This window comes from Amborella trichopoda, chromosome 7 (assembly GCF_054954075.1).
Source record: "Amborella trichopoda isolate Santa Cruz 75 chromosome 7, AtrichopodaSantaCruz75HAP2 v2.0, whole genome shotgun sequence".
Taxonomy (NCBI): domain Eukaryota; kingdom Viridiplantae; phylum Streptophyta; class Magnoliopsida; order Amborellales; family Amborellaceae; genus Amborella; species Amborella trichopoda.
Window position 1 is genome coordinate 43,350,316 of NC_142342.1, and position 20,337 is coordinate 43,370,652.

A 20,337-nucleotide genomic window follows, 5' to 3' on the forward strand; every position below is an offset into this window, starting at 1 on the left:
CAGTTCCACAGCTTTTATGATCTCTTCCCAAACCGAACATGTATTTTCCATAAACAACTCCAATCCTTCACTCTCAAAACACACACGCACACATACAGAGAAAAAACACCAGTTGTGTGTGACCATGTTCATTCATCATATTATCAGCCGATTTAGTTGTCAGAATTAGAAAACAACCAATAAAATGTTCATCTGGGTGTTAAATCTCAGCCAAATATGGCAGAAACCAATAAAGCCCAGAAGGCAGCCAAAGGTGATAAGCAAACGGCCCAATAAAATAGCATTGAAATATTAAAAAAAAAATTGCCACAAAGAACCCTCCAAATCAGCATCCAAACAAACAAAACTCCCCCCTTGAAGCAAGGTATTTCTTTTCATAGATAGCACTATAAAACTGCACCACTCTTAACATACACCCACTAAACTCCATGACAATGGCGAGAAATGGCTTTGCCACTGCTACGGTATCAAGTCTCCTTCTCCTTTTCAGCGTCAACTGCATCATGGGTACGCAGCTCTCTTCTCTCTCTCTCTCTCTCTTCCATTCATTGTTGGACTCATTCTTGATCCAGTATTTTTGTCTCCAAAGTTTCACAATTCGGCCACATGCATTGCATTTGAGACATGTCTGTGAGGAAAATCTTCGAATGAAACTGTGATGATGGCCATTGATTGTGAACCATTGATGACATGTCAAATACTTTCTGAAAAGTGATGAAATTCATTGGTAGTTAGAAATGTCAAGGAGTTCAAAGAAAAAGAACGCAAAAAAGTCATGGAGTGCAACGAATTGTAGTTTAAACCTTAAAACATGTCAATATGGTGAGAGGTGGGAATGGTTGGGGATCCTTTTGGGATTAAGACCGTCTACCTTTTGTACAAGGTCACAATCACTCCTAGACGTTAGATGTGAGATCAGGCAGCCACAGTGTGTCGCAAAATTCAAAAATAGCACACCTCCAAGTGCCTTCACTTCTAGAAACTAAGGATGATTTTAACCTTCTTGTACCAAACGTAAATGGCTATATTTTATGCTTTTCCAAATCATTTTGTGTCAACTTTTCTTACAAATGCCTATAAAGCATTCTCAATATAACAATACTCTGCATCAGTATACACAACAACAAAGTCAGGAAAGCAGAGAAATGCATATATAGCAAACATATCAAGGAAGTGGTGTCCCCATAAATCAAGTTAAAAGAACTCAATGAAAATAAATCCGTGTTGTTCATGATCCAAATCTGTAAACATGAGCTTAACAAAGAAGAAAGCATCCTATCCTTGCTCTAGATATCACTCAATGACCCAAGACCATGACGACACCGAATCCTAGACTGAATACCCTTGTTCACTTCTTGTTGGAGGACACTAACAAATACCCATCCGAGTCCCAGATCCCCTAAATAATTAGCCTAAAAGACCAAACCAAACTCACTAAAAACAGATCTATCTCTCCAACGCATATTCTCCAACAAATCCTATTCGTATATCTGTTTTCTTTCTTTTTTTAAAAAAATTTAAATAATCCTTATTTGCCTATCCGAGCTTTCTAATACCCAAATTCATCTTGTCTTTAGATCTTCAGTGGAATTCGATCCCATCAATGCTACCCTTCACACACATTGGATTCTTAACAACTTAGCCACCCTTATCAAACCACCCTTTCCGATCTCAAAATTATGAGAGAACGGATTTAAAATGGAAAGTGGAATCCCTAAGCCTTAGGTTCTTTAAGCTACCAATTAAATGACACATTAACCAGGACAGAGAACCAAGCCCAGGAAACACATACCATGAGATCTTTATACAGTACCTCACCAAGCTGATTGAATTTGAATCCTGAATATTATCTGCAATGCAAAGATATTCATTCAGGCCATCACCTCCTCATGGCAACATTACAACTAAACCTATGACCATTCCCCCTTGGATCCATACTAAAGGCCATGATACTAGGCAGACATTGTTAAGTTTTTCAAAGTACTCAACCCTCTCTCTCTCTCTCTCTCTCTCTCTCTCTCTTATGGCACACACACATGTGACATGAGTGCACTTGTTCTGTAACTTTATGGCTACCTTATTTTTGCAGACACAGAAGCCATCAACATTGGTGTGAACTATGGGACTGTTGCGAACAACCTCCCACCACCCACCCAGGTAGCAAAATTCCTCAAAGAAAACACCCTAATCAACCATGTGAAGCTCTTTGGCATCGACCACGCCATCATACAAGCCTTCGCCAACACCGGCATAGCTCTAACAGTTGCGATCCCCAACGACCAAATACCAAGCCTTAGAAGACTCGCCATAGCTCGACAATGGATACAAATAAACATCCTGCCATATGTTTACACCACCAAAATCATTCGCATTTTAGTTGGTAATGAAGTCCTACATACAAATGACATTTTGCTAGCCGCCAACCTCATACCGGCCATGCAAAACCTCCATGCTGTTCTTATTGGGGCATCACTAGACCACCAAATTAAGGTCTCAACACCCCATTCTCTGGGCATCCTATCCATATCCACCCCACCATCAGCTGGTCGGTTTAGGCGAGGCTATACCACCCTTGTCCTCAAACCATTGCTAAGCTTCTTGAGGGCCACCAATGCTCCTTTCATGATAAACCCATATCCTTATTTTGGGTTCACTCCAAACACCTTAGATTTCGCACTTTTTAGGCCAAACAAAGGGGTGTTCGATGTTAACACACATTTAACCTACACCAACATGTTGGATGCCCAGTTGGATGCCATTTACTCGGCCATGAAGCGCTTAGGCTTCACTGATGTTGAGATAGTCATTGCTGAAACAGGTTGGCCTTCAATTGGGGACCCTGGTCAAATTGGAGTCAGTGTTGCTAATGCTGCTGCATATAATGGGAACCTTATAAGGCATGTAAACTCAGGCATTGGTACCCCACTCATGCCTAACCAAACTTTTGAGACTTACATCTTCTCTCTTTTCAATGAGAATCTTAAGCTTGGGCCAACAGCTGAAAGGAATTTCGGGCTTTTCAGGCCAGATTTTGTCCCTGCTTATGACATTGGAATCCTGCGGTCCGAGGTAAAAGTACATGACTACTCTTTCTCTCTCTCCAGACAACAAAATGCATACTACACAGGGTATCGTACATTAGGTCCATTTCCTGTTTTTATCAACATTATTTGGATAAGATCGAACTTTCCTTTGAATATAGCACAATCAAACAAGGAATACACAATAAGAAACATCTATACCATATTGTGAACCAGATTATAGTAACCTTTTCCAACAAAGATCATAATCCTATTTGGTTCTTCGTTTCTAAATCTCTGAGTGCTGTATTTTTTGCAGGCTAGGATGCCAGCCCCAATAAACCCAACCCCACTTGCTCCAATTAACCAAGTGCCCACCAACATGAAGCAATGGTGTTTACCCAAAGCAAATGCAGATCCAAGGGCTCTACAAGAAAACATAGACTATGCATGTGGCCAAGGTTTAGATTGCCGGCCAATCCAGATAGGTGGTGCCTGCTTTCTTCCTAACACAATCCAAGCTCATGCAGCCTATGCCATGAATGCTTACTACCAATCAGCTGGGCGTCATGCCTATGACTGTGACTTTAAACAAACTGGAGCAATCAGCACAGTGGATCCAAGTATGACTGAAGCCCAGTCTTTCGTAAGCATAAATTTCTTTTGATGATTCATCGGTTATGATTTCCTCTCTTTCTTCGCAGGTTATGGAAGCTGTATATACAACTCTTAAGAGAATGTCTCAACGAGGAAAGCATGAAATATTGAAGTTCACAGCGGCTATAGAATAGAACACAAAGGTTATAATAACTACATGACTATAGTAGCACACACAAACTAAATGACGTGGCCTCTTTTATGGACTGGCTGTATAGGGACTGCTCATAAGATTGAAGATTAAGGGAACAACTAATCATCCATTTCAAGGAACTCACAACTACTGGTATGAGTTGTGCCTTTTTTTGACAATTACATGACACAAGGTGTACTTTTAGAGTGTTTTCAATAGAAATAACACTTTCTTTTTTGTAAGCAGTGAAAGTGTTTCATTTAATTTGTCAAAGGTCAGATGCATGTTATCACCAACAGGCGCAACGCACCTACAAACCATAGGAACTAAAAAGGAACAGCTCAATGTTGGTCAAGGAACCCATTATCTTATCTACACTCTGCCCCAGCTTAATTAGGTGAGGCAGCTCCATGAGTTTTACTAACCATGGTGCTAGGATTACTACGGCAATCACATACAATAATGGCAGTGATTATCCATCAACTTGTAGTTTGCCCTTGGAAACAAGCAAAATCATGGGTATCAAGCAGTGTACCATGGGTGCAGGTCAGGAATCACTAGGGTCTGGAGCCCGAGTCGTGGGGCGAGTGAGACTCGGCCGAGTCTTAAAAAATTTAAGAACTAGTGAGATTCAGTCAGATCCCAAAGCTTTGCACTCAGACTTGGCACCCTGCAAAATCTGAGCATGACTCACCCAAATCTTAGTCTGACATGGTGAGTATTAGAAACACTAGTGCACAGTTATTTTTTTTGGGTAAATCAGTGGGCGTTACGGCCCCTTACCCGTTTTAATTATTAAAGATAATTAATTACAACCCTAGCATAGGGAATTCAAGCTACATCATAAGAAATCGATAAAGTTGAAAAATCTGGTGGGCAGCCTCTCCACACGGTGGCTCCTGAAAAGGTGGTTGCCTTATTAGCTACAAAGTCCGTGACCATGTTCGATTCCAGGTAGACATGTGAGATAGTCCATTTATGGCTAGAGGAGGATAGTTCGTAGAGACAATTGGCGGCAAGCGTATGAAGTCTCCATGGGACCTTATATCTGCCACGCATCCCTATTTGTACACTGTTTCTTACTGACAAAATGATATCATAGGGTGAAAGGAAGGGGATAAACTTTTAAAACCACAAGATATTGAGCATGTCCCATCTTTGTTAGTATTTAGAACAGCTGTTATCATGCTTCATTGGCTCTTTATGGTACAGAGCACCTTTAACTTTCTTAAAAAAAAACCAAATTACCAGAACAGGTCCAAGAAGGATACGTTTCTCAATACATAGGCATAGGGGTGAGAAGATAGGCCTTCATATATTTCTAAGAATTGATTTGGAACAACTTATGATAGCTATCACCCCTGTTTTTGGAGTATGAAAAGAAAACCGCAATTTAGAATCAAGTAATGTGGCTCTCTCATCCAGTGGGGCAACCTTGAGTATGTATGCATGTATCTCATCCAGAGCATGGCAAACTTGTTTGCTCGTCTGTATATTTGTATGTATGTATGCATGTATGCCTGCATGCATGCATGCATGTATATATGTATATATATATATATATAGGAAAATACTACGCAATGCCTATAGGACAATATGAACAGTGATTTCGTCTACCCCCATCACCGTCTAAAGTTCATCGCGCGGTCACGATTGTCTGGTAGTGTTTCATTTTTCATTTTTTCTCTACAAATCAGAATGACCTGAAATTAGGAGCGTGTATTCATCAAAAATAGGGGTATCTTTGAAAAATATAAAAAAAATAGTTTGCATGAAAAAAATTGACCAAAATACCCTCAAAATTTTTCGGTTTCGCGGATAATTTTTTTATATTTTTATTAGATGTGCCTCAATAAGATGTACATACTCTCCAAATTTCAGGTCATTCGGATTTTAGAAAATAAAATAAAATAAAATAAAACACTACCGGACAATTGTGACTGCGTGATGAAACTTGGACGGTGAAGAGAGTAGGCGAAATCACTATTCATTTTTGCCTATAGTCGTTGGGAAGCCATTTCCATATATATATATATATATATATATATATATGCTTGTATGTGTATGTGTGCTGTACCATAAAATGTGCATGTATGTATGTACGCATGGATGCGTGCACTCATAATTTAAGTATGTTATATGTACTACCTAACTTTGAGAGAGCACCTCCCTACAGTTCGTTCAGTATCTAAACATTTGAATAGGGAAAACAAATGCATATAAATCCCAATTCAAAAAAAAAACAAAAAACAAAAACAAAGAAAGCATCTAGAAGGTTTTGTTGCACACTAAGCTATAAATACTACAACCAAAAGCCCTGAAAGGGTAAAATAAAAACCTATAGTAGTTAAACTATGAAATCTGAGAGGCCGTATTATGCAATTAGTACGCAGTCAAGCTATGCATACTTTATATCCAAAACATTAAATATTGGTAAAAAGAAGAAAAGAAAATATACCAGACAATTTAGAAAAGGGAGAAGAGAGCAAAACCAAAAGGCATAAATTTTATACAGACCATGTTGGAGTTACATACACATGGGTTGGAAGGAGGGGGGGCGGTGGTGCAATGGGAGAGGGCAAAACTAATCTAATACATTGATTGAAATGACAAACATTCTCAAGTGTATTGAATGAAATGACAAACCACTTTGGATTTACAGTGAGAAAAGAAAAATCAAATGCATTATAGCCAAAATCACCATTTCAAAGAACGGGAGAAGGAAAACATTTAAAATAATCTAGAGGGATAAAGAAAGAAATAGAAATAAATAACACAATCAACGAAACCCACAAAAAAGATTGCCAGAATTTACCAAGAAACAAAGACTCGACCTCCATACTGATGTACCAGATCAGATAAACTAAATTTACAAAAAGTAAACGTTATCCAAGTAAAAGACCCTGAAACCTCCACAGAAAAACAGTAATATGTGTGTGTGTGTGCGTGTGTCTATATATAAGAGAGAGGGAGAGAGAGAGAATCAACTAAATCAACAAAAGACTTACAGAACAAACAAGAGCAAGGGAAAGAACCATGAAACCTCCATTTCAATGCACCATATCAACCAGAGTCATCCTCCTTGGAAACCTTTGAGGAAGCCTGAGCTCCATGGCATCCTCCATCTTTATGGGCAAATGCGTGGCCACGACCACAATTCCCCCATTCTTCCTATGCTCCTTAATTACATACTCCAAAATCTTCACCCCCTCTGAATCCAATGCCACAGATGGCTCGTCAAGAAGCCATATGGGCCTATCAATGGCCAAGAGCCTTGCAATCTGTACTCTCTTCCTCTGTCCCATAGAGAGCATCCGAGCCTTGTCATGCACCAGTCGACCAAGTCCGACAAACTCCAAGGCCTTTTGAGAGTTACCCACCTTCCCTTCTAAGAGCTCAAATATCTGTACATTGTCGAGGACAGTCCACTTGTCTTTTATGGCATCCTTGAGGCTTAACCAATTGAGCTGGAGCTTGTAGAGAGAGAATACACCAGGATCAGTTATAGAGAGTGAGTTCCATAGGGCAACACCTGCGGAGGGGCGGGAGAAGCCGGCGAGGAGGCGGAGGAGGGTGGTCTTGCCAGAGCCATTGGGGCCAGTGAGAGCAAGGGCAGAGCCAGGGTTGAGAGAGAAATTGATGTCTCGGAGGACAACCTGTGCATTTCGCATGCACGACACATTGCGGAGGACTAGACGGGGAGTGGGCGGCATTGTGTGGGGAGAGAGGGAGAGGGGAGGTGGGTGGGGAGAGAGAGGGGGAGTTGGTTTGAAAGTGAAGGGATGACAGAGATGGAAGGAGAATTTGGTAGTGGGGGGAAGAGTGAGGGAAAGAGGCTGTGATTAGACACTGGTAATTAAAGTGGTGAACTTTTAAACTAAGATTAAATTCCCAATTTCTGCTGCTTCATTTATGAAAAGAGGGTCAACATCAGTGAGAGAGATCTTTATACCAATATCAATTCATTGGTTATTTAAAGTCCATGTCATAGTTTCAAACGCTTCGGGCACTATGCACCATAGCAGCTTCATGCTCCTTGCAGTGATGTTCTCTCTGCGACAATAAAGGCCAAAACATTCACATGAAGCATTCATATTCACATGATTTAAATATTTCAAAAGAAGACATGGAAAATCAGTCCTCATTTTATAAGAAGATAGGAACAGTGTTATCACTGCATGACAAACCAGCGAAGAGTCCAGTTCGTTGGAACTGGTCGGAATGCCTATTGAACAGGTCTGAAAACAAAATGATTAAAAAATACCAAATTCTTCATTAAATGTTAGAATAACGGAAATGATCAACAAATAAAAATTGAAATTTTGGGGAGAAATTTAGTATAAGCTAAAAGCCGCAGATAGGCAATTTTTGCAAGCAACTGGAATCCCAAGGGCACGGGCACAAAGAGAGAGAGATAGAGAGAGAGAATAAGAAATCCAACGCAAATGATAATAAATCTCAAAGGATTAGCAAGTATCCTAGTATCCCTAAAATCAAGGAGTTGGATTTAATTTCTTTGCCGGCCTAGGAAATCATGAGTGAACAATAGAATAGAATTCACCAAAATTTAGGATCAAGAAAAGAAAGGATTTCAGAAATATGAGCCAACAATAGAAACAAGCAGCCAAAAATACCAAAAACAGGCTTTTGAAAAAAACATTGTGTAACAAGATGGTCAACCCAGAACTGGTAAAACTAGGTCATCCAACTGGTTGGTTCTATTAATCATCAAATTTGACTAGTTCTATATACCCAACCCTGTTCCGAGACTATGCCAAACGGCCAATGGCCTGTTCTAAATAACTCAAGGTATCTGTTCCTGCAATAAGATAACCCCTTACAACTTACCACCTCCACAGATTTGATAACTCAAAAGGCCCATCAGATTCTTCAATTCTTCTCTAGTTGCCATCCAAGATTTCATTAACCCTCAGATATATTTCCCCATGAAAATCACTTTCCATGTGCTGCTATTCCTTTGAGCAGTTTGTGCTGGTACATCCTAGCAACTAATCTGCTGAATACCTCCACGACTATGGCAAAGAGGAAGGGGAAGAGTGAGTCCCTGCCGAGACCCTGGATGAGGAGAATAATCCCCAGGGGGGCTATTGACTAGGACCGAACAGAAAGGGTGGCAGATGCACTCACTGATCCATTTTCTCCACGGTTGCCAAAACCCATTATGAGAGAGGGTTTCTTCAAGGACAGCCCAGTCGACATGGTCGTAGGCCTTTTCCCGGTCGAGCTTGATTATGAGTCCCGGGACTTTGGAGCAAGTTCTAGAGTGGATGCATTCATGGGCCACCAATGCTCCATCCAGGATCTGGTGGTGCTTGACGAAAGCACCTTGATGGGGAGATATAACCCAGTTCAGAACTGCCTTCAATCTGGAGGCGAGGACCTTGGCCAAGATTTTGTGCGAGAGAGGAAAGCACAAGAAAGATTTGAACTTTTCAAGAGAAACGTCAAACTTCAGTAATTTTTTAGTGCTTTTGTGGGTTGTTTTGGTATCCGTGAATGGGAGGCCCAATAATTGAGTGAGAGTGAAGTAGAAGAAGTTCAGACATGGATGAAAGAGGGAGAAGAAGCTGAAAAATTTCGAACAAATAGGTGGGGGTCAAAGAATTTGAGATGTGGAAGTCCACATGCCATATGAATCCACTGACAACAAGAACAGGCAAGAACATAGTTCGCATGAAATCTACCTATCCAACATGGAAAGAAGCCATATTGATGGAAGTCAATGCAGTATAATATGGACCACTTGGAGTACTCAGGCAAGTACTAGAGCGACTCGCATGGGCATTGTACTGATATCCCGACCTCCAATTATGTCCTATATACTCTGCTCGGAGGGGTGCCAAGGCTGAGTAACTCGGACGAGTCCGAGTCGGCTTGGCCGATTTTTCAATAACCAGTAGCCTGCCCTCCTTTGATTAGCAGCCATTTAACTGGATGGTAACCACATCCAGTCCAGAAAAATGAGAGGGCCATATCAGTACAGAAACCTCTGAATGTATCTGCATCAGGTTTTGATCATAGTAGAATGTACATCAAACATTTATCATCTAAACCTAGACCTCTGGTCATAGCTTATGAAAAAAATATATCATGAATTATTTTTTTAAACTGAATTCACAGTCAATATAACACACTTTTTCCAATATATATCACACATTTTCAGTGCTAGAAAATTTATAAGTAGATTACTAATATTTATTCATATCTGACAATATTTCAGTCAAATTACTGATAAATCCGGGTAAATTTCAATCAATTTAACAGCACATTTATCATTACATTTACTGATTTTTTTGTTTGAAAATACATTTACTAATATTTATCAAACAAATGTATAGAAATAAATTATAAATATGATATCCATAAATATATGTAAAATTGTAAATATCAGATAAATACATGTAAAAATAAGATAAATCCGATATGCACAAAAAAAAAAAAAAATTTAACAAATATCAGAAATATCTGATATCTGTGATAATGCGTACAATCTGATATCTGAAAATTTCAGTAAATATACCGATGCCTATGCTAAAATTATCAGATTTTAGATGTGTAATATTTGATACATTGCACATTCGGACAAATATGGATAAAATTGAAAGAGAAAATACACAGATCATTCCTGAAAACTGGGTCTAGGGAATGAAAAGGGAGAAATGGGGGGCTTGTGGGAAGAGATCACAACTTCATAGGTTGCCCATGTGATCACCTTTGCAAAGGAGGAAAGCTTTGGGTTAGAGAGAGAGAGAGAGAGAGAGGAGTGATAGAGTGAGAGAGAGAGAGAGAGGAGTGATAGAGTGAGAGAGAGAGAGAGAGGAGTGATAGAGTGAGAGAAAGAGAAAGAGAAAGCTAAAGAGGTTAGCATGAAGAGAGAGAATCAGCGGGGTTAGAGAGAGATGGAGATTAGGCAGAAGAAAAGAGAATCGGTGGGCTAAAACATCTCATGATCCCACAAGATCATTATTTCGGTATATCTACTCCCTCGAACCAAAACTATGGAAAAAATGTTTGGTGATTCAGCCGACTCACACTATTCTGTGCAGTTTCCCTACAAACTATATCTCAAAGATGTATTTTTATCCAAAATTTTAGAGTCCTATAATCTCAACAATGACCATGATCTAAAATTATCCAAAATTTTAGAGTCCTATGATCTCAACAATGACCATGATCTAAATTTATATTATTTGTTTCAAAAGATATAATATTATTTTTTGAATGAGATTATATACAATGAGACCATTTACTTTTGGTATAGAGATGTCATGATTACTTACAACCATCCGATGTGAAATTTGATAGTTTAAATGTGTCACAAAGTTCGAGACCATTTCTTTTGAACTTTGTGCTTCGTCGACAAAATAAATATAGACACATAATTTCATATCTAATGATCAAGATTAATTATGATCACTAAGATGTAGAAACACTACTGGACAATCGAAATCGTGTGATAAACTTTGGACGGTGATGAGGGTAGGCAAAATCACTGTTCATTTTCGCCTGTAAGCGTTTTGTAGTATCTTCCTTATAAAAATATTATATATTAAATATTATCTATATAACACTAGTCGAGTTGGGTATCTGGACCTGGACCAAGTCGGGTCTTGAGTTAGGTCTAGGTCCATTGCCACCCCTACTTCTATGTGCTTCTACTGCGGAATCTCTAGTGACCTCTCATCCAAGGATAACTTGGAGAAAGCACATAACTATAGTTGTCAACATCAAAAGACCGTGAACGGAATGAAAAACTATAGTCACGAGTGCAACTAGAACAATATATCTCTATTATTTTATTTTATTTTTGGCATGTTACCAATGTTTTTTTACATCAACAACTTATATATTTTAGTCTATCTTGGTACTGCCTAATATTGCTTAATATTTCTCAAGTGTCAACAGGTCGGGTTTGGCCCGGACTTGGCACGACCCATTGCCACCCCTAGACAGGGTCCCAGATCATCCTAAATTTTCCAAGTGACCACGCTTAGTGGCATCAACAACTGCCTTATAGCTCCAGCTGCCATTGTAGTTGTGTAGCTTCAATAGTTGCTAACATACGTCGGTATGGACACTACCACTCACATGCCAATGTATTGCAAAAAAATAGTGTCATTTATATTTTTCAGACCTGAATTTTATGAACGCACAAAACATATTGAAGTTCATTATCCTTTTGCTCGATAAGCATATAAGAAAATTTGACAAGCACATCCTTTTGTGATATTATCCTTTGTACCAAATCTCATTTAGCATGTGAGTTCTCACAATTGATATCCAATCTCTCCTTGATTTCTTTGAGACTATTTTTGCGTTTTGAGGAGTGTGGATACATATAGTATTATTATATTATGGACCCGTAGGGCCTGTTTGATAGCTGGAATCAAGAACATGAACTGGAAATTGGAAGTTACTGAAGAATTATAAATTAGTAGTTCCTAGTTTTTGTGTTTGATAACATCCCTGGGAAGTTAAGAAGTACCTGGTTTCTGTGTTTGATAACCTCTTGGGAAGTTAAGAAGTTCCTGGTTTCTGTGTTTGGTAACCTCCCGAGAAGTTAAAGAATAACTGGGTATTTGTATTGGATTAGCTTAAGTAATAGGCAAGATGTAAATGTTCAAGTTAAGACATAGATATTATTTATTTGTTATTAATTTGTAGAATATAATTTTTTGGAATACTATATCAATTGAAAGTAAAGTACAATATTATTTTTCTGTAATAACTTGAGCACTACTCATATTCACCACTGATGCATCCATATCCCAACCTAAACAATATACGTCATTCACAATTAAAAAATATAAGTCGTTCAATAATAACCTGTAATAGTTTAAACATACATGATTGAAAATGCAAGCACTAAGCAATCAGCCCATTCAAACACACATGCACAATGCAAGCAGTAAGAAATCAGCCCATTCAACAATCACCTGTAATAACTTAAGCACTACGTACATTCACCACTGATGCATCTATATCCCAAACTAAAAAATATACGTCATTCAACAATAAACCAACATTGTTGTTTGTCCCTTAAAACATTTGTGTGTTCTCTCTCTCTCTCTCTAAGATTATAATGGCACACAACATTTATATGTTATCTATTAAGGCATTTGTGATGTATGTCAAGCAACATTCACAATTCATGCATCCATATATAACCATGTACAAAACCAGCCCATTCAACAATAACCTGTAATAGTTTAAACATACATAATTGAAAATGCAAGCACTAAGAAATCAGCCCATTCAAACACACATGCACAATGCAAGCAGTACGAAATTAGTCCATTCAACAATAACCTATAATAACCTGAGCACCACTTACATTCACCACTGATGTTCAACAATAACCTATAATAGTTTAAACATACATAATTGAAAATGCAATTGAATGAACACAATAATTCAACAATAACCTGTAATAGTTTAAACCAATGGTTTAAAAAGCGGATCGGTGACCCGGATCGGGCACCTCAAAAACCGATCCGGATCGGTGAATCGACGATCCGGATCGGGAATCGGTAGGATTAAAGCTTCAAAAAAATCCGAAAAAATTATTAAAATTCATTATAAATGTTGTTTTTTAGGAATCCAATAAGAAATGAGGGTACTACATTATTAACTTTTATTTTTTTCATCAATTTGTGAATATTGAGATACTTTTTCCCTGTATGAACTTATGTTGACCATTAAATTTACATCACACAAAAGAAATCATAGAATTATCATGGATTAATTATATCATGGATTAATTATCTAATCGTATATGGACTACAATAAAGAGTTGACTAAATCGATGAAAATTTGGCCACTAAAATCTCGAATTGGCGGAAAACCCTAATCCGCTAAAAAAACCCAAATTATTACAACCTAACTAACTATAATATTATATACCAACCATATTTTATAATTATTTTATTATATAAATAATAACAAATCCAAAATATTTTATAATATCATCTAATTTAAAATGTATTATTGACAACTGTAAGAAAAATAGTACACAACATGATTTATAATACAAAATTAATAAATAAAATAAAATATTTGGTTATCAATGTAGAAATTATTAGAATGCGTACCAATTTTCTTTAATTTTTTAGGTTTTTAGAATAAATTAGTAGAAAAAATTGTTAGCAGAAAGAGAGATTTCAAATGGCCTCATTGTATGAATCCTATCTTTAAATTAATATTACTAATTTTATGTTAAAGATCATCATGTTATAAAAATAAAAAATATAATTAGACCATTTATTCCTAGGTTGTATTAAAAAATACCTTTTATTTTGTTGACAAGAAATACTTATTGTGTTATCTTTTATTTTTTTTACAAGAGAAATATGATACTTGTTGATTATCTTTGTTTTTTTTTTTTGACAAAAGAATAAGATGTTGTACTACATTTTTTTCTTGCTTGTTGTATTACTTTTTTTTTTTTTTTACAAGAAAAAAAAAAAAATGATGCTACCAAAGTACATTTTATTTTTTATGCCTTTTATTTTATTTTATTTGCAAAAAATACTTGTTATATTACCTTGTATTTTTTTTACAAGAAAAATAAAAAAATATTGTATTATCTTTTTTATCTTTATCTTGAAAATCCTTTTATTTTATATTTTTTTTTTACAACAAATTTTTTTTTGTATTTTTTGGTTGTGCGCTAAGGGGTTCGAACTCAAAAAAATAAAAAATTTGTTGTGCGATAAGGGGTTCAAACTCAAAATATTTTTTGGTGTTCACTGTGGGGTTCGAACTCAAGTCATACACTCAAAAATCAATGTTGTCAACCAACATGGCCACATCACCACATGTGATTTTATTAACATCTATAATAATATATATTCAATTATCTTGCTTTAATGATTTTTTGTGGAAATTATCCTACATTGAAGGATGAGTGTTGCTTGGATCTCTATAAAGTCATGTGTAATAGATATTTTATTGTGTGTGTAGAAACATGTGGGAGGCAGACGTGAGGTGAGCACGTGTGCACGTGCGTGTCGCACAGGAACCGGGCTGAACTGGGCAGAACCGGGTAGAACCGGGCTAAATCGGGTTGGAACCGGAGGTTCTGTTATAGAGTCGGGCGGTTCCCGATTTTCTGCTGGAATTGGCACGGCCTGTGCCGGTTCCCGAGTCGAACCGGGCGAGTCCGATTCGACTCGCCGATTTTTAAAACACTGGTTTAAACCAGTGTTTAAAAAAACACCGAGTCGAATCGGACTCGCCCGATTCGACTCGGGAATCGGTACTTACCGTGCCGGTTCCAACACAAAACCGGGAACCGCCCAGTTCTAGAGGAGAACCGCCGGTTCCCAGCCGGTTCTAGCGGTTCCCAGCTGGTTCTAGCCTTCACACGTGTGTACGTGTCGCACGTGCGACACACACACTCCAACACGTGCACCGGTTCAGGCCACACATGAGTGACACGTGGCCATCGCACGAGAGTGACACGTGGCCACACGTGGCAACTCATCTCACGTTTGCCTCCATCACGTTTCTACACGCACAACAAGAAATTTAATACACATGACTTTATATGAAACCAAGCAACACTCATCTTTCAATGTGGGATAATTCCCACAAAAAGTCATTAAAGCAATATCATTCAATATATATTATTATGGAAACTAGAAGAATCACATGTGGTGATGTGGCCATGTTGGTTGACAATACTGAATTTTGGGCGTATGTCATGAGTTCAAACCCCATAACGAACACCAAAAAAAATTTTGAGTTCAAACCCCTCAGCGCACAACAAATTATTTTATTTTTTTGAGTTCGAACCCCTTAGCGCACAACAAAAAAAAACAAAAAAAAATTTGTTGTCAAAAAAATAAACAAAGGTAGAAAATACTGTTGTAAAAAAATAGAAAAAATATAAAATAAAAGGCTTTTCAAGATAAAGATAAAAAAGATAATACAACATTTTTTTATTTTTCTTGTAAAAAAAATACAATTTGTTGTCAAAAAAATAAACAAAAGCAAAAAATAGAAAAAATATAAAATAAAAGGCTTTTCAAGATAAAGATAAAAAAGATAATACAACATTTTTTTATTTTTCTTGTAAAAAAAATACAAGGTAATATAACAAATATTTCTTGCAAATAAAATAAAACAAAAGGCATAAAAAAATAAAAATGTGCTTTGACAGCATCATTTTTTTATTTTTCTTGTAAAAATAAATAAAAAGTAATACAACAAGCAAAAAAAAAATGTAGTCCAACATCTTATTCTTTTGTCAAAAAAAAAAAAAAAAGATAATTAACAAATATTATTTTTCTCTTGTAAAAAAAAATAAAAGATAACACAATAAGTATTTCTTGTCAAAAAAAAAAAAGATATTTTCTTCATACGACCTAGGAATAAATGGTCTAATTATATTTTTTACTTTTATAACAAGATAGTCTTTAACATAAATTTAGTAATATTAATTTAAAGCTAGGATTCATACAATGAGGCCATTTGAAATCTCTCTCTTTCTACTAACAATCTCTTCCACTAATTTATTCTAGAAACCTAAAAAATTAAAGAAAATTGGTACGCAGTCTAATAATTTCTACATTGATAACCAAATCTTTTAGTTTATTTATTAATTTTTGTATTATAAATCATGTAGTGTACTATTTTTCTTACAGTTGTCAATAATACATTTTAAATTAGATGATATTATAAAATATTTTGGATTGTTCATTATTTATATAATAAAATAATTATAAAATATTGTTGGTATATAATATTATAGTTAGTTAGGTTGTAATAATTTGGGTTTTTTAACGGATTAGGGTTTTCCGTCAATTCGAGATTTTAGTGGCCAAATTTTCATCGATTTAGTCAACTCTTTATAGTAGTCCATATATGATTATATAATTAATCCATGATAATTCTATGATTTCTTTTGTGTGATGTAAATTTAATGATCAACATAAGTTCATACAGGGAAAGAGCATCTCAATATTCACAAATTGATGAAAAAAATGAAAGTTAATATTGTAGTACCATCATTTCTTATTGGATTCCAAAAAAACAACATTTATAATGAATTTTAATAATTTTTTCGGATTTTTTTGAAGCTTTAATCTGACCGATTCAGCCGATTCCCGATCCGGATCGCCGATTCGCCGATCCGGATCGGTTTTTTAGGTGCCCGATCCGGGTCACCGATCCGCTTTTTAAACCATTGGTTTAAACATACATAATTGAAAATCCAAGCACTAAAAAATCAATCCATTCAAACACACATGTGGTGTTGAAGGAAAATCATAGAAAAAAACCATAAACCCATTGGAGGAATAGAAGATGAAAGACGTGGAACATGAACCCCTGTCAATGGCTTCGACTCTGGCTACACCATTCACAGTTGTGGGTATAAGCTTGTTTACACTACTCTCAACAGTGGCACCATATAAAGCATCGACCAGTCCATGGCTATGAGTTATCCAGCAAATGCTTTACTACAGTGGTTTCGGGAAATCGAGTGAGGGCAGATCTCTTAGAACACAACCACAGGTTGTTCTCTATCAAATATTAAGTGTACCGGAGGGAAGTTGCAACTGGTGCATTTAAGTTCTATAAAAGCAAAAAGCCATCATCAGCCTTATTAATCGCGTTTTGAAAAACAATATCCTTTGCTCAATGAATATTAGTTGTATGGGACCGAAAGTAATATTGGAATCTATTGCCAGTACCAATTGAATTACTGGAAGAAATAATTTATGAACAAAGCATACATACCAAACAAGAAGAAATGGACAAGAATAAGTAAATATATAGCAAAATACATGAAGCAACAACAGTCACAGTTACTTGGGCATCAATCAGCCATTAGAGAACGCAACAGTATAGTAAGGAAACCGGCACAAATGATTTCTCAGGTTTAATATATGGCATGTGCACATGAATCAGAAAACTTCAACTAAAGGCAAGGAAAAAACCTCGTGGCTACAAGTAAATCATTGAAATGAAAAATCATTCATGCATAGCATGCAATTTCCATAGAAGATTAGTCCAAAACCACCAATGGTGACTATCAAAGAAACATGATCATGGATTAGAAAAGCTTACGTGAAGCTGCTGAATCAACATTCAAAAATGAAAAATTTGCCACTCATGAACAATAAAGGAGACCCCTTGGCCTCCAAGGAAGAGTAAATGCACATGGCACACTAAATACCCAAACAGAAAACCAGAAGAAGGTCAAATAACCCAGAAATTACACAAGGTTCAAAATTGTCAAAACTTCAATTGACAGTAAAACCTAACTGACCCTGACAAGTTAATTCCCTAAACAACTCTTTCCAATTATCCAAGAAAACAATAACAATATAATAAGTTCAAAGTGATGTTTTGCCCTGATATATATATACATATATAAGGGTTTCATATTTGAACAAAAAATTATTTATAATTACAATAACGATAACCCTCAAAGAGTTGGGGGGAAAGCAATATACAACTAGCATAAAAAAGGCAAGCCATCAATTATTGGATAGAAAAACAATGAATCCATGAAATAATCGCAAATGCATTATGATAAACAGGAACCTTCAAACCCTAATACAAAAATTTAATGTTTAGAAAACATCAGGAAAACAGATGAATCAGAGACTCACCTGGTGTAACCACTGTGGAAATCAATAAAATCAACTGAGAATCTCCAGTTAAAGAAAAACTCCGATAACAGTGAAACGCCAGATATAATTTAGAAGAAAGAGTAAATCTTTCCACGGATAATTTCTTTTATAACTAGAAGTCCAACACAAATTCGAACGAGATTTCAAAGTTCCGGACAAAATTCCAAATATTCCAGCGAATGTTACGAATTCCGGCAAAGATTCCGAAAGAAAGAAGAGAAGCGCATAGATATCACGGCACAGAGAAAGAGAGAGAGAGGGTCGCGTTGAACTGTGAAAGCCGCCGAATCGAGACGGTGCCAAGAGAGGGGTGGCTCAGCGCGAGCGCAGAACGGAAGAAGAAATCCTAGGGCAAAATTTTTTTCGAGGGTGAAGTTTTAACCAAACTTCTAATTTCAAGTTCCGACCTTTTGCCTGGAACTTTTTTAACGCACAAAAACATGGAACATGAACAGTATAGGGGAGTTAAATACTTCTAATTTCAAGTTCCGACCAAACGGTCGGAACTTTTTTAACGCACAAAAAGATAGGAACATGAACAGTATAGTGGAGTTCTCTTTTTAACTTCCGTTTTTCACCGAACACAACGAATAATATTAGGTAAGTTCTCATTAAGCCACTTTGGGTTATCAAACACGCCCATATAAAAAGTCAATTTATTATAGGGTTTTAAATTGCATATATATGTTTATAAATTGTATAATGTAACGTCAATCGAGCAGGGGTACCAACAAGTCAGGTCGGGTCTCTCAACATGGATTGGACCCAAAAAAATTATTATGGGACTCGGACTTGTACCCACTCGAAAGACCCATCGATGTATTTAAATATATTTTTATAAATTAGAAAATGTGGGATCCGAATTCAAACCCGAATAGTGTTCAGGTCTAAAATTTGAACCCAAAACCGATCCTTCATGTCCAATTTTGTAACCCACACGCAGACCCGAGTCAGGTCCATGTTGGGTCCAGGTCCATTGTCACCCCTAATTAAGCATACAATTCCTTCAATGTAAGAAATGTGTTTTGTCGAGATGTGTCTTATTAAACCGGATCGCATAGAAGCGATCCAAATGCGGCCAAAGTATGCCTACACTTTTCGTGCCATCTTTCAGCGTGTCCTTCCCACGTGTTTAAAACTAGGTTCAATGTAAAAACAACAATGGTATATTTGAAACTATTCTAATGTCTTTTCCCTAAAAGGGCATTTTGCTCCATGTCAGGGGTTATAAAAGGCCATTTTTCTTTGCATCATATTATCAAGATCAGATCGGTCACCAAATTGAAGAGGTGCCTGTCCTATCATAATTAGGTTGACGATTGGTCAGACCAATTAGATTAGACTTTAAAAAAATATAAATAATAATAATAATATTAAAATATAAAATATAAATATAAAAATTCAATTTTATTTAACTAGTCAAACCGTTTAAAATTAGATAATCCAAATTATTAAAACTAATAAACTATTAATTTTATCTAATTTTCAAAGAAATTAAGTTTTTACAATAAACTGGATCATCTAAAGCACAATTGTCCAACTGATTGAGTTAGATGGTGATAATCATAACTTAGTTATGTATGCATTTTGAAAACATATTATCTTTAGTACAAGTAGGTTACAATTATTCTAGTCAGTTAAATTTTAAATTGTGTGGTTAGAAGTGTATCATTAATTAGACTCGAAGTTAAAACAAAAAAATTATCAAATTTTGTGATGCATCCCAAACCATCAAAATTAACATTTTATAATTAGAAGTGATTGTGAATATGTAATCTCTTTGTAACATTAGCAAATAGTCTCACATTATATAATTCCATGTATTTATTTTTTTAAAGATAATATTTATATAAAGTTGCAACCT

The 20,337-nt window shown here is 36.3% G+C and overlaps 2 protein-coding genes across 11 annotated transcripts; one reads left to right on the forward strand and one right to left on the reverse strand.

The window, feature by feature from the left end:
• Window positions 1-112: 112 nt before the first annotated feature.
• Window positions 113-19,121, reverse strand: ABCI1 (non-intrinsic ABC protein 10). 9 transcript variants are annotated; one of them, XR_016059011.1, is made up of 4 exons: window positions 18,453-19,086; window positions 6,819-7,863; window positions 872-1,103; window positions 113-704 (listed from the first exon to the last, which is right to left on the reverse strand). XR_016059011.1 is itself a non-coding variant. In XM_006827695.4 (3 exons), exon 2 carries the CDS (start codon window positions 7,521-7,523, stop codon window positions 6,861-6,863), a length of 663 nt encoding a protein of 220 aa, XP_006827758.1. In that variant the 5' UTR covers window positions 7,524-7,863; window positions 18,453-19,121; the 3' UTR covers window positions 113-704; window positions 6,819-6,860. The 9 variants fall into 9 exon arrangements, 3 of the variants coding, with proteins under 3 accessions (XP_006827758.1, XP_020525232.1, XP_088727670.1); XR_016059012.1 differs by lacking the exon at window positions 872-1,103 and having other exon boundaries at window positions 6,808-7,863; window positions 18,453-19,116; XR_016059010.1 differs by lacking the exon at window positions 872-1,103 and having other exon boundaries at window positions 6,799-7,863; window positions 18,453-19,116.
• On the forward strand, window positions 421-4,052 carry LOC18423092 (O-Glycosyl hydrolases family 17 protein). Of its 2 annotated transcripts, XM_006827694.4 has the most exons (4): window positions 421-507; window positions 2,090-3,069; window positions 3,340-3,643; window positions 3,725-4,052. In XM_006827694.4, the coding sequence occupies exons 1-4, from the start codon at window positions 429-431 to the stop codon at window positions 3,751-3,753; spliced, it is 1,392 nt and encodes a 463-aa protein (XP_006827757.3). In that variant the 5' UTR covers window positions 421-428; the 3' UTR covers window positions 3,754-4,052. The 2 variants fall into 2 exon arrangements, with proteins under 2 accessions (XP_006827757.3, XP_020525215.1); XM_020669556.2 differs by having other exon boundaries at window positions 425-507; window positions 3,340-3,795.
• Window positions 19,122-20,337: the final 1,216 nt, after the last annotated feature.